General features: G+C 44.4%; 1 protein-coding gene and 1 long non-coding RNA gene across 7 annotated transcripts in view; both read left to right on the plus strand.

The window, feature by feature from the left end:
• The window catches only part of DNAH12 (dynein axonemal heavy chain 12), a 177,429-nt gene that overhangs the window by 111,218 nt on the left and 51,088 nt on the right, over positions 1 to 15,123 (plus strand). For 5 of the 6 annotated variants that reach the window (XM_048856798.2, XM_048856795.2, XM_048856794.2 and 2 more), the window contains 3 exons: positions 5,938 to 6,018; positions 8,973 to 9,149; positions 10,632 to 10,763. In XM_048856798.2, the coding sequence (XP_048712755.2) occupies positions 5,938 to 6,018; positions 8,973 to 9,149; positions 10,632 to 10,763 (390 nt within the window). Of the gene's footprint in view, positions 1 to 5,937; positions 6,019 to 8,972; positions 9,150 to 10,631; positions 10,764 to 12,052; positions 12,401 to 13,342; positions 13,916 to 15,123 lie in introns of those variants that run through there. The other variant, XM_048856800.2, reaches the window with a different exon arrangement.
• LOC125639521 (uncharacterized) lies at positions 204 to 3,377 on the plus strand. Its single transcript, XR_012669210.1, has 2 exons — positions 204 to 2,045; positions 2,782 to 3,377. It is a non-coding gene; the product is annotated as an uncharacterized LOC125639521 (long non-coding RNA).

Below are 15,123 nucleotides of genomic sequence, written 5' to 3' on the forward strand. Positions count from 1 at the left end.
TCTGGTTTATGTTTTTTGTTCCCAGAGTTCATGCTTCAGGGTTTCAGCAGGGGTCAGGAAGGGATTCCCCCCACCCTCAATGTATTCTGAGAGATGTTTTTTATCTTCTTCCTGTGAGGCATCAGGAATGGCCCTGGCTGGAGATGGGACATTGGATGGGAAGAGCCAGGGCTATAAGGTGGCACTGAGCAGTCTCTCTCTCATGTGTTTTGCTGGCTGATTCTTGCTCACATTTTCAGGCTCTAACTGATTACCATGTGTGGGGGTGGGAAGGAATTTTCTCCCAGGTCAAATTGGGAGTGACCTTGGGGTTTTTTCGCCTTTCTCTGCAGCGTGTGGGTGTCGGTCACTTGCCAGGATTATCTGGGTATGTAACAATTAATCATTTCCTTGGTATTTTAGGGCTTGAGCACTGGTGCACCTCGGTCCCTCCTATTCTCTGCTTGTGGCACAGTCCAGTCTTTTGTGGGCTGTAATATTTTGTCTAATTTTCAGTTGCTGGATTTAGTACACGGGTGGTGGTGGTGATGGCATCCTGTAATATACAGGAGGTCAGGCTAGATGATCTGGTGGTCCCTTCTGACCTTAAACTCTATGACTCTATATCACAGCAATGCTGATGTATTTGAATCCAGGAGCAAAAAGGCAAATTCTGGCCCTTGTACCAGTTTTTACAGAGCTTTGTACATCAGGTCAACTTCCCAGAATAGTGAAAGGCACACAGGTACACAGATCAGTAACGGACACTCACAAACAGCATGGGATAGCAGTTGGAGAACTGCCAAGTAGTGCACAGCAGCAGTCCATGAACATGAATAATACAACACATTAATTCAATTCTCATTGAAATTAATGCACTTTAAAAGAGGATTCCAGTGTTGGCAATGAATTTGGAGTTAATGCGCTGTCATGATTTGTGTCATGTGTACTCAGTCATTTTCATATCAGATTAATTCAAATTAATGCAGATTAACACATAGACACACATACAACCCATGTAGACAAGCCCTCAGAGAACAATTTGTGAGATAATGGCATGGACTAATCCAAATGTGAACCCTAACCCTGATTTTGCCTCAGACTCAGATCTCAAACTCTGTATGTAATAAACCTGATCTGGATCCAAACACTGCTTCATCAACTCATCTCTCACTTCCTCATTAAATTTGCAGTCAGTCAAAGGCCTGGTCTACACTACGAGTTTATGTTGAAATTAGCAGCGTTAAATCAAATTAACCCTGCACCTGTCCACACAACGAAGCCATTTTTTTGTCGACATAAAGGGCTCTTAAAATAGATTTCTGTACTCCTCCCCGATGAGGGGATTAGCGCTGAAATCGACATCACCGTTTCAAATTAGGGTTAGTGTGGACACAATTCGACGGAGCTATCCCACAGTGCACCATTGTGACCGCTCTGGACAGCACTCTGAACTCGGATGCATTGTTCAGGTGTACAGGAAAAGCTCCGGGAACTTTTGAATATCATTTCCTGTTTGGCCAGGCGAGCTCATCAGCACAGGTGACCATGCAGTCCCAGAATCGAAAAAGAGCTCCAGCATGGACCAAACGGGAGGTACTGGATCTGATTGCTGTATGGGGAGACGAATCCGTGCTATCAGAACTATGTTCCAAAAGACGAAATGCCAAAACATTTCAAAAAATGTCCAAGGCCATGATGGACAGAGGCTACAGCAGGGACGCAACACGGTGCCGCGTGAAACTTATGTAGCTCAGACAAGCATACCAGAAAACCAAAGAATCAAACGGACGCTCCGGGACAGAGCCCCAGACGTGCCTCTTCTATGCTGAGCTGCAAGCAATTCTAGGGGGGGCCGCCACCATTACCCCACCCCTGTCCGTGGACTCTGATAACGGGGTACTCTCCGCCATGCCTGAGGATTTTGCGGACGGGGAAGATGAGGAGGAGGACGACCAAGCTTGAAGAGAGCACACAGTACACTATTCTTCCTGACAGCCAGGATCTTTTTATCACCCTGACTAAAATAGCCTCCCAACTCAACCAAGCCGGAGAAGGGACCTCTGGTGAGTGTACCTTTTTAAATATAATACATATTTTAAAAGCAAGCGTTTTTTAATGATTAATTTGTCCTGAGGACTTGGGATGTATTCGTGGCCAGTACAGCTACTGGGAAAAGTCTGTTAACGTGTCTGGGGATGGAGCGGAAATCCTCCAGGGACATCTCCATGAAGCTCTAAAAGCTCCATGAAACTCTAAAAGCCTTTGCAGAAGGTTTCTGGGGAGAGCAGCCTTATTCCGTCCTCCATGGTAGGACACTTTACCACACCATGCTAGTAGCAAGTAATCTGATCTCATTACATGACAAAGCCTGGCAGTGTATGGTCCCCAGTGTTTGCTGGCATTCAAGCAACATCCATTCTTTATCTCTCTGTACTATCCTCAGGTATCCTGTGATATCGTTCATGGTAACCTGGTTGAAATACAGGGAATTTAATTAAGGGGACATTCAGAGGTGGCCGTTCCTACTGGGCTGTTTGCCTGTGGCTGAAAAGAAATCCTCCCTGCAGTTAGCCAAGTTACCATGGCCGCCTGCAAGCCAAATTCTGTTGCCTGGCACTGCGTGTGTTATCTCTAACACCAAAGCCGCAGGCACTCAATATAAGATGCAAAATGCTGCCTTGTACTGAAATCACATGTGCTATGTCAAGTGAATAGTGTTGTTCACTGTGAAAGAGTATAGCCATTGTTCTGTAAAATGTATCTTTTTAAATACTTCACTCCCTTTTTTTCCTCCCGCAGCTGCAAATGTTTCAAGCCTCCCTCCTCTGTCCCAAAGGCTATCTCAGATAAGGCGGCAAAAAAACCGCACATGCGATGAAATGTTCTCTGAGTTCATGCAGTCGTCCGGCACTGACAGAGCTCAGCAGAATGTGTGGAGGGACACAGTAGCACAGTACAGGAAAGAAGCCAATGAATATGAGGACAGGAGGGATGATCAAGATGAGAGGTGGCAGCAGGAAGATGAGAGGAGGCAGGATGCAACGCTGGAGCTACTGCAGAATCAAACGGACATGCTCTGGCATCTGATGGAGGTTCAGGAACGGCAGCAGAATCACAGACTGCTGCTGCAGCCCCTGTTTAACCACCTTCCCTCCTCCCCAAGTTCCATAGCCTCCTCACCCAGACACCCAAGAACGCGGAGGGGGTGGAGGGGGCTCCGGGCACCCAACCACTCCACCCAGTGGACAGCCCAAGCAACAGAAGGCTGTCATTCAACAAGTTTTGAAGTGGCCTTTTTCTTCCCTCCTACCCTCCTCCCACACCCCGCCCGGGCTACCTTGTGAGTTATCTCCCTATTTTTATAATCAATTAATAAAGAATACATGGTTTTTAAATGATAGTGACTTTATTTCCTTTGCAAGCAAGCTGTGATCAAAGTGGGGAGGGCAGGTGGCTAACAGGGAATTAGTCAACCAAGGGGTTGGGTTTTCATCAAGGAGAAACAAACAGAAGTGTCACAAGGTACCCTGGCCAGTCATGAACCTGGTTTTCAAAGCTTCTCTGATATGCAGCGCTTCCTGCTGTGCTCTTCTAATCATCCTGGTGTCTGGCTGTGCGTATTCAGTGACCAGGTGATTTGCCTCAGCCTCCCACCCCGCCATAAACATCTCCCCCTTACTCTCACAGAGATTGTGGAGCACACAGCAGCAAGCAGCAATAACAATTGGAATATTGGTTTCGCTGAGGTCTGAGTGAGTCAGTAAACTGCACCAGTGACCCTTTAAACGTCCAAATGCACATTCTACCACTATTCTGCACTTGCTCAGCCTATAGTTGAACAGCTCCTTACTACTGTCCAGGGTGCCTGTGTACGGCTTCATGAGCCATGGCATTAAGGGGTAGGCTGGATCTCCAAGGATAACAATAGGCATTTCAACATCCCCAACAGTTATTTTCTGGTCTGGGAAGTAAATCCCTTTCTGCAGTCGTTTAAACAGACCAGAGTTCCTGCAGACGCAAGCATCATGAACCTTTCCCAGCCATCCCACATTGATGTTGGTGAAACATCCCTTGTGATCCACCAGTGCTTGCAGCACCATTGAAAAGTACCCCTTTCGGTTTATGTACTGGCTGCCTTGGTGGTCCGGTCCCAAGACAGGGATATGCGTTCCATCTATAGTCCCACTACAGTTAGGGAATCCCATTGCAGCAAAGCCATCCACTATGACCTGCACATTTCCCAGAGTCACTACCTTTGATAGCAGCAGTTCAATGATTGTGTTGGCTACTTGCATCACAGCAGCCCCCACAGTAGATTTGCCCACTCCAAATTGATTCCCAACGACCGGTAGCTGTATGGCGTTGCAAGCTTCCGCAGGGCTATTGCCACTCTCTTCTCAACTGTGAGGGCTGCTCTCATCTTGGTATTCTTGCGCTTTTCAGGGCAGGGGAAAGCAAGTCACAAAGTTCCATGAAAGTGCCCTTATGCATGCAAAAGTTTCGGAGCCACTGGGAATCATCCCAAACCTGCAACACTATGCGGTCCCACCAGTCTGTGCTTGTTTCCTGAGCCCAGAATCGGCGTTCCATGGCATGAGCCTGCCCCATTAACAGCATGATCTCCAAATTGCTGGGGACTGTGGTTTTAGAGAAATCTTTGTCCATGTCCTCATCACTCTCGTCACCACGCTGCTGTCGCCTCCTCGCCTGGTTTTTCAGGGTCTGGTTCCGCATAAACTGCACGATAATGCGCGAGGTGTTTATAATGGTCATAACTGCTGCAGTGAGCTGAATGGGCTCCATGCTTGCCATGCTATGGCGTCTGCTCGGGCAACCCAGGGAAAAGGGCGCAAAATGATTGTCTGCCGTTGCTTTCATGGAGGGAGGGTTGACCATAACCACCCGCAACAAATTTTTGGCCCTATCAGGCATTGGGAGCTCAGCCCAGTATTCCAATGGGCAGCAGGGACTGCGGGAGCTGTGGGATAGGAACCCACAGTGCACCTCTCGCAATGTCGATGCTTGCCACGGTACTGTGAACGCACACCACCGAATTAATGTGCTTAGTGTGGACGCATGCACTCAACTTCATACAATCTGTTCCCAAAAATCGACTTCTGTAAAATCGGAGTAATTTCATAGTGTAGGCAAGGCCAAAGACTACTATGTTTTAAAGTAGGCTGCAATCTTAAAAATAGAGCCAGGATATTTTTCTTCGTATGTAGAAAATACGTATACCTACATGGACCATACCTGAACAGCCTGTTCTTTTGTCTTTTATACCCAGGAATTGTGACCTATGTCATTCCCTTCATGCAAAGTGTATCTCACTGGTCACTGCTTTTAACACAGTCTTAAAACATAAGACCAAGATAAACTGACTTTTCCATTTTTCTGCAGACATCATTGTTTGTTTATTTATATTGTGATAGTGCCTAGAGACAGCGGCTCCACTGTACTAGGCACTATGCAAATATATAATAAAGGGATGGTCTGTACTCCAAAGAACTTACAGTCTAAGTAAGTGCTTGCATGGATGTGACTCCATGAAACCAAAGGGCTGCAGGATTGAGCACTATAATATTAATCTTTCTGTAGTGTTTTCTTTGTTTTGATATAAAAGCCTTGCTTAAATTATTAAAATCAATATCACTAAATCAAATCCTGGCCCCATTTAAAATCAATGGGATTTCACCCACTGTTCTTATATGTAGTAATTTTATGTATTTATAGTACTGATGTTTCTCTAATTTTTAAACCACAGGTTCTTGTCACTAATGTTTGAGCCTGTTTTCAGGGAATATAACAAGTTTTTATGGGGTTCTTTTAAATATAGTACCCATATTTGATTTTATACTGTATTTAAATGTTAAACTTTCCACTTATTATTTGCTATATTTTTAGCATCAGCATTTACTGCTACTGTGATAATTTTATAAAGAAATGTCCATCTAGGTTGGTGAAATGAAGCAAGAACTAGTTGATCTGCAACCCAAACTGGAGGAGGCTAAAGTGGATAATGCAAATATGATGAAGGTAGAGTTAAGCAAATATATTGTTTAATGCTGAAATACATAATTTGAGTTATTTGTAATGATTAAATTATTATTTTAATTAGAAACTATCATGTTGCTAAGGTGGGGTTTCCAGGAAATCTGGGGAAGTAGGGTTCCCATTAGAGGCTCCTGCTGGTAAAGCTCTATGAAAGCCCAGCAGAATGTAAAGCTGGCTCCCATAATGATATCCTGATGGGGAGAAAAGACAGAAATAATCTGCAAGAATGAATCCCCTTGGGAGCATAATGGACATAGCTAATTCCATAGGATATACTTTTTAATGTCTTGCACCAGCTTTGTTGAGTTTGACTCATGAATAGTCAGGTATGGCCATTCCTATGTATGATCTGAAGACTAATTAATGAGTAGTATAACTCCAAAATACTGAATATATAAATGCACATTTTGTGCTGCCTTCTTAATATGAGGGCATGTCTACGCTACAGTCTTAACTCGATCTGTTAGGTCGACTTACAGCCACCACAGTAATTACTGCAGTGGCTGGTGTCCACATTACCTTCCTTCTGTTGGTGGCGTGCATCCTCATTAGGAGCATTTCCACCAACTGAAGAGGGGCAGTGTGGGGAGCTGAGTACCAGGGCTTTCAGCTCCATTCAGCTCCCTGCTGGGAGCCCAGCTGCCACCCAGGCTTCTTGCCTTCACACTCCCAACCAGGAGCAGAGGGCAACCACCTGGGCTTCTTGCCTCCCCTTTTCCAGCCAGGAGCAGAGGAGAAGCCACCCGGGGCTTGTCACCTCCAGCAGGGAGATCCACGCCTGGAGTCCAGTCAGCTGCCATGCTCCCAGTGGGGATTGGGGAACTGGGATCCTGGGAGGAGGGGCAGCAGGGCTCCCAGTGGAGAGTGGGGAGCCCGGGCGGCAGCCCAAGCCGGGAGCCTGGGTGGCAGTCTGGCTTGGAGAGAACCTGGTAGCAGCCTGGCTTGGGAGATCGCTTTCTTCTTAATTTCACGGCTCCAGCGGAAAAGAATGACAACCAACAGCCAACATAAGAAACACAGTGTCTACACAGACACCGTGTCACCCTAACTACACTGACGTAAGCCCTCTCGTGGAGGTGGAGTTATGATGTCAGTGTAATAAAGCACGTATATCAGCAGGATATGTAGTGTAAACACTAACATAGTTAGGTCAACATAAGCTGCCTTATGTCGACCTACCTCTGTAGTGTAGATAAAGCCTAAGTAATCCCGTGAAAGCACGTTGTACAGCGTTTGTGTGAATATTACAGATCCATAATGCCACTTGCAAAGCAATTAGTTTTTAATGAAGAGTACTTACTGTACAATATATTTGTCCATACCTCAGAATCTCAGTTATTCATGGAGGAGCTTTACACTGAATTCCTGAAAGGGGTAGTATAATTATGCTATCGTATGCTGTCTGTCTTACAAGGGAGATGAGTTCAAGATACAAGCTTTGTTCTTGTTTTTGAAGCGCCTGTGGTTACACATTGATGCTTTATTTAAACTAAAAACATCTGCCAGTATAGCTATGCTGGTCAGAGGTTTGATTCCCTGACTGATATAACTATGCTGGCAAAAGCCCCTAGTGATTGCAGTTTACAGATAAAACTGCACTTTTGCTAGTATAGCTTGTTTTGCTCAATGGGGCTGGAATAAGCTATACTGGCAAAAGCTCAGTTTTGCTGGTATAAACTGCATCCATGCTCGGAGCACTTTGCCAGTGTAGTATACCAGTGCAGCTGTACCACTGAAGTCCTACTAGTGTAGACATGGCCTAAGGTTATAGGCTGGGGTTTTCAACAGAGCCTAAGGAAGTAGGGTGCCCAACTCTCATTAAAATTTCATGGATTTTGGTAGTTTAACTCTCTCTTAGTAGATGTACGTGGATGCTCTTACAGTAACTGTAGTACCAAATAGACAGAAGTCTTTCTTGACGTTTTTGTCAACTTGGCTGTTACTTAAAAATGGCTTTCTAAAAATGCATTCCAGTACATTCCGCCTTCTCTGACAAATCTGCATTCCAGGTCAGAGTCCCCAACACCCAAAAGCTTTGAGGGAAACTAGTCGTCAGATTGACAGAAATGGGAGGGAGTCATTGCCCTGAATCAAGTGATGGCCTCTTCACTCAAAAAAAAAAAAAAAAAAAAAGCACAATAGGTATAGTCTATATTACAGACTAGGGGCCTGTAAAAATCATTTTACATTACAAATCCATTTTTAAGTTGCAGCATGAGGCACAAAAAAATCGCCTGGTAAACTTGTGGCCTTTTTCACTGTAAAAGTATTGTAAAAACAGCTATTTGTAGTAACTGCAATCTTAGTGCACGTAGTGGTGGGTTTCTTGGTAGGAATTTCAAAATTGTAGGGATATAAAGCCCTTATTTAGTGCAAAGAACACCTTTTATATGTCTCTCAGTTCCAATTTCAAATCTAAGGCTGCTTATGTTTGTTTGATTCTGCCAGCTATTGACGTGGGTCCACAGAGATGTTATGTTACTCCTACAAAATTCCCATTACCTACAGATCTTTTCTTTTCAGTTTATTTTGAGAAAACAATTTTTTATGCAGGTCAGTGTCACATAAATTAATAATGATTCTAATACTAACCTACTGAAAAAGACAAAGAAGTAAACCAAAATTATTTTCAAAAAGAAAAGGAGTACTTGTGGCACCTTAGAGACTAACCAATTTATTTGAGCATGAGCTTTCGTGAGCTACAGCTCACTTCATCGTGAGCTGTAGCTCACGAAAGCTCATGCTCAAATAAATTGGTTAGTCTCTAAGGTGCCACAAGTACTCCTTTTCTTTTTGCGAATACAGACTAACACGGCTGTTCCTCTGAAACCAAAATTATTTTATAGATGCTCTACATCATAGCCCCAGACAGTTGATTGAATAAACACCATTCAGTGGCAAGTTCGATGAATTCTGCTCATGAGTGTTTTCTTTAGATTATAGAGAAGGAATCGGCAGAAGTGGAAGCAAAAAGTAAAACTGTGAAAATAGATGAAGAGATTGCTACAGAAAAAGCAGCGGAAGCCCAGGAACTGAAGAATGAGTGTGAGAGTGACCTGGCAGAGGCAATTCCAGCGCTAGAGGCTGCACTTTCTGCCCTTGACACCCTTAAGGCGAGCTAAATTTTTAAAAGTGGCACTTCAAAAAATTATTTAATTTTTCTGTGTACTTTGGGTTATTTGCCAAAGAACACATTAAGGAGAAAAGAAGAAAAGGTTTGAAAAAGGTTAAAATTCTCAGTTTTTGACATCTGGGTAATCACAAATTCTTCTTCTGAATTTAGGAAATCTGTTAAAAAACATACTTGTTTGTGTCATGTGACACAGAAAGCACTTCTGAGAAAACAGTTTTCAGATATCTTCTCTGCTTGAGAGTTGAAAGCCTGTGTGATTTTTTTTTTTTTTGGTCCCTAGACTTTCTTTATAAATACTTTCCCAAGGCAGTATGTCACTCTCCCTTCTTTCCCTGGCTCCCATCTCTCTAGATACTAGGTTCTGTCCTTTATTCTTTTTTCTGGTCCATCTCAGCTTTAGGTTTTCTCTATCTGCTTAGTCACAAACTTCTTTGAGCACCACTCTGTATATCTTTGTTTTATCATCTTTTTGGAATGAGTGGGTCTGATCATGCAAGGAGCTGTGTTCCTCCTGCAAGATGTTGAGCACCCTCAAATCCTGATGAAGTCAGTGGAAGTTGAGGTCTCTCAGGAAATGCTCAGCATTAGGCCCTAATCTCAGGATTAGGCCCTAAATCTGTTGCTTTAGGAAACCACCTGGCCATTACTACACAAAAAAACTTAGATGAGAAGAGGAATCCTGATTAAGATCTTACAAACACATTTATACATGCTTAACTCTCACATGTAGTCTGATTCAGTTCTTTCATGGGACTAACCACATTCCTAAAGCTAAGCACAAGCATATTGGCAGGACTGGAGCTGTATTAGGCACTACACAAAATCGACATATTAACATTGGTGTTTAATTTCGCCACCTAGCTAAGCTTAGGGATGTCCATTCAAGGAATCCAGCGCTTACATTTTTGTTTTAAAATTATAATGTGGCTAAGAATTTTCTGGATCTTGAATTTTTCAGAGTCACCATTATGACTCAGTTACCAGACTTTAGAACAGTATTGTAGAGAAAATGCCTGCAGGAACTGTTCATTTGGACTTGCCAAACATATGAGAGTTCTTGTGTGCCACCTCGGGATAAGTACCAAAGAAATCTTTTGACCTAGTCTTGAATTTTTGTATGGTTTGTTTACACTTACTAAACTTGATCTAATTTTGATCGCCCATGTATAAGAAAAAGTTGCTGTAGGGTGGATTTTTCTTGTGTTCAGGCAATATTAACTATATGTTTTCAAATCATCCCTTGCAAAAAAACAAACCCTATAATTATTCTTATATTTATTGTGTGCAGTGTTAAAATTCCTTTCATTTCTGTTTTTATTCACTACATATATGCTACTTGGTCATGAGAAATTGATAATCCTTTTTTCTTTTGTTATGAATATTGAGCTTAATGTATTTTGTGTACGAGATACAAAACTGTAAATCAATACATTTTATTTTTAAAATGTCACTTTTGTTTTAGCCATCTGATATAACAATTGTGAAATCAATGAAGAATCCTCCATCTGGTGTCAAACTAGTTATGGCTGCCGTCTGTGTTATGAAAGATATAAAACCTGAAAGAATTACAGATCCTGCCGGGACTGGAGGCAAGGTAAAATGGCAGAAAGCAAATTTCAAATAAGAATGTAATTTTTCTAATATATTTGTTCGTCAATAGCAGTTCTTCTCAAATGAAAAATATAGGGCCCTATAAACTAGACACACATTTGCAGCCTTCAAGAAAACCATGGATGCAGGCTGTACATCTGCAAGGAGACAGCTTCAGCTTCCAATCCACCTGTTGTGGAACTACAGAATAGCTTGTGGAGGAGTGGAGAGTTCACTGTTTTCTGCTTTCTGTGACTCCTGGTCCTGTATCTGTCATTCTCCCTGAGAGTTGCTACTGCTGTTGTAGACACAGGGCAGTTAAGTGGACTCTTGCCTTAGCCTCTACAGGTGGTGAATCAGGCAGAACTCCCTAATTGTACAAGGGGTACCCCCTGATCATCAGAGTAAAGGGTCTTTTTCCCCACAGTCACTATTTGATTTTTAAGTCTGGTCTAGGGAAATATTTGGTCCAACAGACTCCTCTCTCTGTGGCTGATTCCATCCTCAAGGAGATTTCATCTTCATACCATGTGACCCCATTGGATTTCTTTCCTTTCTGTCTTGGAAAAGAACATTGCTTTGACATTAGAACATTAGGGAAGATGGGCCTTATATTAATAACATAAACGAGGAAACTAAGGCCTGGTCTACACTACGAGGTTAGGTCGAATTTAGCCAGGTTAGGTGGATTTTATAATGAATGGTTCAGAGTAACAGCTGTGTTTGTCTGTATTCACAAAAAGAAAAGGAGTACTTGTGGCACCTTAGAGACTAACCAATTTATTTGAGCATAAGCTTTCGTGAGCTACAGCTCACTTCATCGGATGCATACTGTGGAATGAATGTGTCTACACAACCAACCCCCTTCCGCCAACCTGAAGGGCTCTTAAAATCAACTCCTGTACTCTTCCCTGACAAGGGGAGTAGTGCTAAAATAGACTTTCCTGGGTCGAATTTGGGGTACAGTAGATGCAGCGCTGTGCAATTTGATGGTATTGGCCTCTGGGATGTATCCCAGAGTGCTCCAATGTGACCTCTCTGGACAGCACTTTCACCTCTGATGCACTAGCCAGGTACACACGAAAAGCACCGGGAACTTTTGAATTTCATTTCCTGTTTAGTCAGCGTGGCGAGCTCAGCAGAACAGGTGACCATGCAGTCCCCCCAAAATTGCAAACGAGCTCCAGCATGGAGGGAATGGGAGACACTGGATCTGATTGCTGTATGGGGAGAAGAATCTGCAGGCAGAACTCCTGCAGAAGAAATGCTGATATATATGTCAAAATCACACAGGGCATGATGGACAGAGGCTACAACAGGGACACACAGCAGTGCCACATGAAAATTAAGGCGCTCAGGCAAGCCTACCAAAAGACAAAGGAGGCAAACGGTTGCTCCGGGTCAGAGCCCCAGACATGCTGCTTCTGTGATCAGCTGCATGCCATTCTAGGGCGGGACCCTACCAGTACCCCAACGCTCTTCGTGGACACAATAAGGATTTTGAGGAGGAGGGGGAGAATGCGCATCAGGCAAGCAGAGAATCCATTCTCCCCGGCAACCAGGACCTTTTCCTCACTCTGGAGCCAATACCCTCCCAGAGTGTATTGTTCTTGGACCCTGAAGGTGGAGAAGGCACCTCTGGTGAGTGCACATTTGTAACGAAACTATAGGGGTTAAAAGCAATTGTGTTTAATGTTTGATTTGCCCTGAACAATTGGAATGCATTCGCGGCCAGTACAGCTATTGGAAAAGTCTGTTAATGTGTCTGGGGATGGAGCGGGAATCCTCCAGGGACATCTCCATTAAGCTCTTCTGGAGGTACTCTGAAAGCCTTTGCAGAAGGTTTCTGAGGAGGGCTGCCTTATTTTATCCTCCACAGTAGGACACTTTACCACACCAAGCCAGTAGCAAGTGATCTGGAATCATTGCAGCACAAAGCATGGCAGCGAATGGTCCTGGGTTTTGGTCGCATTCATGCAACATTCAGTCTTTATCTTTCTGCGTCAGCCTCAGGATGGTGATATCATTCATGGTCACCTGGTTGAAAGAGGGAAGTTTTGTAAGGCAACAGTAATCCCCTCTATTTGGTGATCCCCCACACATTAGACCCCAGGCATGCTGGGCTGTTTGGGCTTGGCTAAAAGGGATCATCCCAGAGAATAGCCATGTGGGGGCAGGGAGAGGGGTGTGCTGCACATCCACCCCAAAACAGCAGCCCCTCCTTTTAAACGGCAACTGCAGTCCTTCCTTTTAAACAGCAAACCCAACTGGCACTGGTTGCTCTGGGAAAGGAGGGCGCTGCAGTTTGAAACCATTCCCACATGTTATGAACGTGGAAGAAGCCAACCTAACGTACCCTTTGGTTTACCATGGCTGCCTGGAAACCAAATTCTGTTTCCCATCTGTGTGTGATGTGTCACCATACCGGCAGGCGCTCAATGTAAAAGACAAAATGCGACCTTTTACCTAAAACACATGTGCTGTCTGCAGTGAATTGCTTGATTCACTGTGAAAGAATCTCCCTTTTGTTCTCAGAAATGTATCTTCTTAAAAGTCTACTCTTCTTTTTTTTCCCCTCTGCAGCTGCAAATGCTTCTATGCTCCCCGCATCAACTCTGTCCCTGAGGTTATTGCAGATTAGAAGGCGAAAAAAACACACTCGCAATGACATGTTTTCAGATCTCATGCAGTCCTCCCGCACTTATAGGGCACAGCTGAATGCATGGAGGCATTCGGTGGCAGAGGCCAGGAAAGCATACAGTGAGCGTGATCGGAACACCCAGGAGGAGATACTGAGGCTAATGGGGGAGCAAACAGACATGATGAGGCATCTGGTGGAGCTGCAGGAAAGGCAATTGGCGTACAGACCCCCGCTGCATCCATTGTGTAACCGCCTGCCCTCCTCGGCAAGTTCCATATCCTCCTCACACAGATGCCCAAGAACACGGGGGTGGGGAGGCTTCGCGCACCCTGCCACTCAACTCCAGGGGATGGCCCAAGCAACAGAAGGCTGTCATTCAAACCTCTTTGATTTGTAGTTTGGCTACAATAAGCAATGTGGCCTTGTCCTTCCCTCCTCCCCAACCTCACCCTGTTATCAAACCCTTTGTATACCCAGGCTACCTTTTACTAGTCAGCGTTGTCAGTGATCTCAAGTTTTTTTTAATAAATAAAGAATGAATGGATTCAGAACAATAGGGACTTCATTTCCTGTGCCAGCTGTGGTTGAAGGGAGGGAAGGGGATTGGCTTACAGGGAAGTACATTCAACAAAGGAGGAGGCTTTGCATCAAGGACAAACACACACAACTGTCATACCATACCCTGGTCAGTCATGAAACTGTTTTTCAAAGACTCTCTGATTCGCAGCACACCTCAGTGTGCTCTTCTATTTGCCCTGGTGTCTGGCTGTTCAAAATTGGACACCAGGCGATTTGCCTCAAGCTCCCACCCCGCTATAAACGTCTCCCCCTTACTCTCCCAGATATTATGGAGCACACAGCAAGCAGCAATTACAATAGGAATGTTGGTTGTGCTGAGGTCTAACCTAGTCAGCAACAGCACCAGTGAGCTTTTAAATGTCCAAAGGTACATTCTACCACCATTCTGCACTTGCTCAGCCTATAGTTGAACTGCTCCTTACTACTGTCCAGGCTGCCTGTGTACGGCTTCATGAGCCATGGGAGCAAGGGGTAGGCTGGGTCCCCAAGGATAATTATTGGCATTTCAACATCCCCAGTGGTAATTTTCTGGTCTAGGAAAAAAGTCCCTTCTTGCAGCTTTCCGAACAGCCCAAAGTTCCGAAATATGTGAGCGTCATGCACCTTTCCCGACCATCCCATGTTGATGTCAGTGAAACGGCCCTTGTGATCCACCAGTGCATGCAACACCATTGAGAAGTACCCCTTGCGGTTTATGTACTCTTTGGCAAGGTGGTCCGGTGCCAAGATAGGGATATGCATTCCGTCTATCGCCCCACCACAGTTAGGGAACCCCATTACAGCAAAGACATCCACTATGACTTACACATTTCCCAGAGTCACTACCCTTTTTAGCAGAAGGGTATTGATTGCCCTGGCTACTTGGATCACAGCAGCCCCCACAGTAGATTTGCCCACTCTGAATTGACTCCCAATTGACAGGTAGCAGTCAGGCATTGCAAGCTTCCACAGAGCTATCACCACTCGCTTCTCAACTGTCAGGGCAGGGGAAAGCAACTCATACAGTTCCATGAAAGTGGCCTTACGCATACGAAAGTTTCGCAGCCACTGGGAATCATCCCATACCTGCAACGCTATGCGGTCCCACCAGTCTGTGCTTGTTTGCTGGGCCCAGAATCGGTGTTCTACTGTATCAACATGCTCC

This window comes from Caretta caretta, chromosome 7 (genome assembly GCF_965140235.1).
Source record: "Caretta caretta isolate rCarCar2 chromosome 7, rCarCar1.hap1, whole genome shotgun sequence".
Classification (NCBI taxonomy): domain Eukaryota; kingdom Metazoa; phylum Chordata; order Testudines; family Cheloniidae; genus Caretta; species Caretta caretta.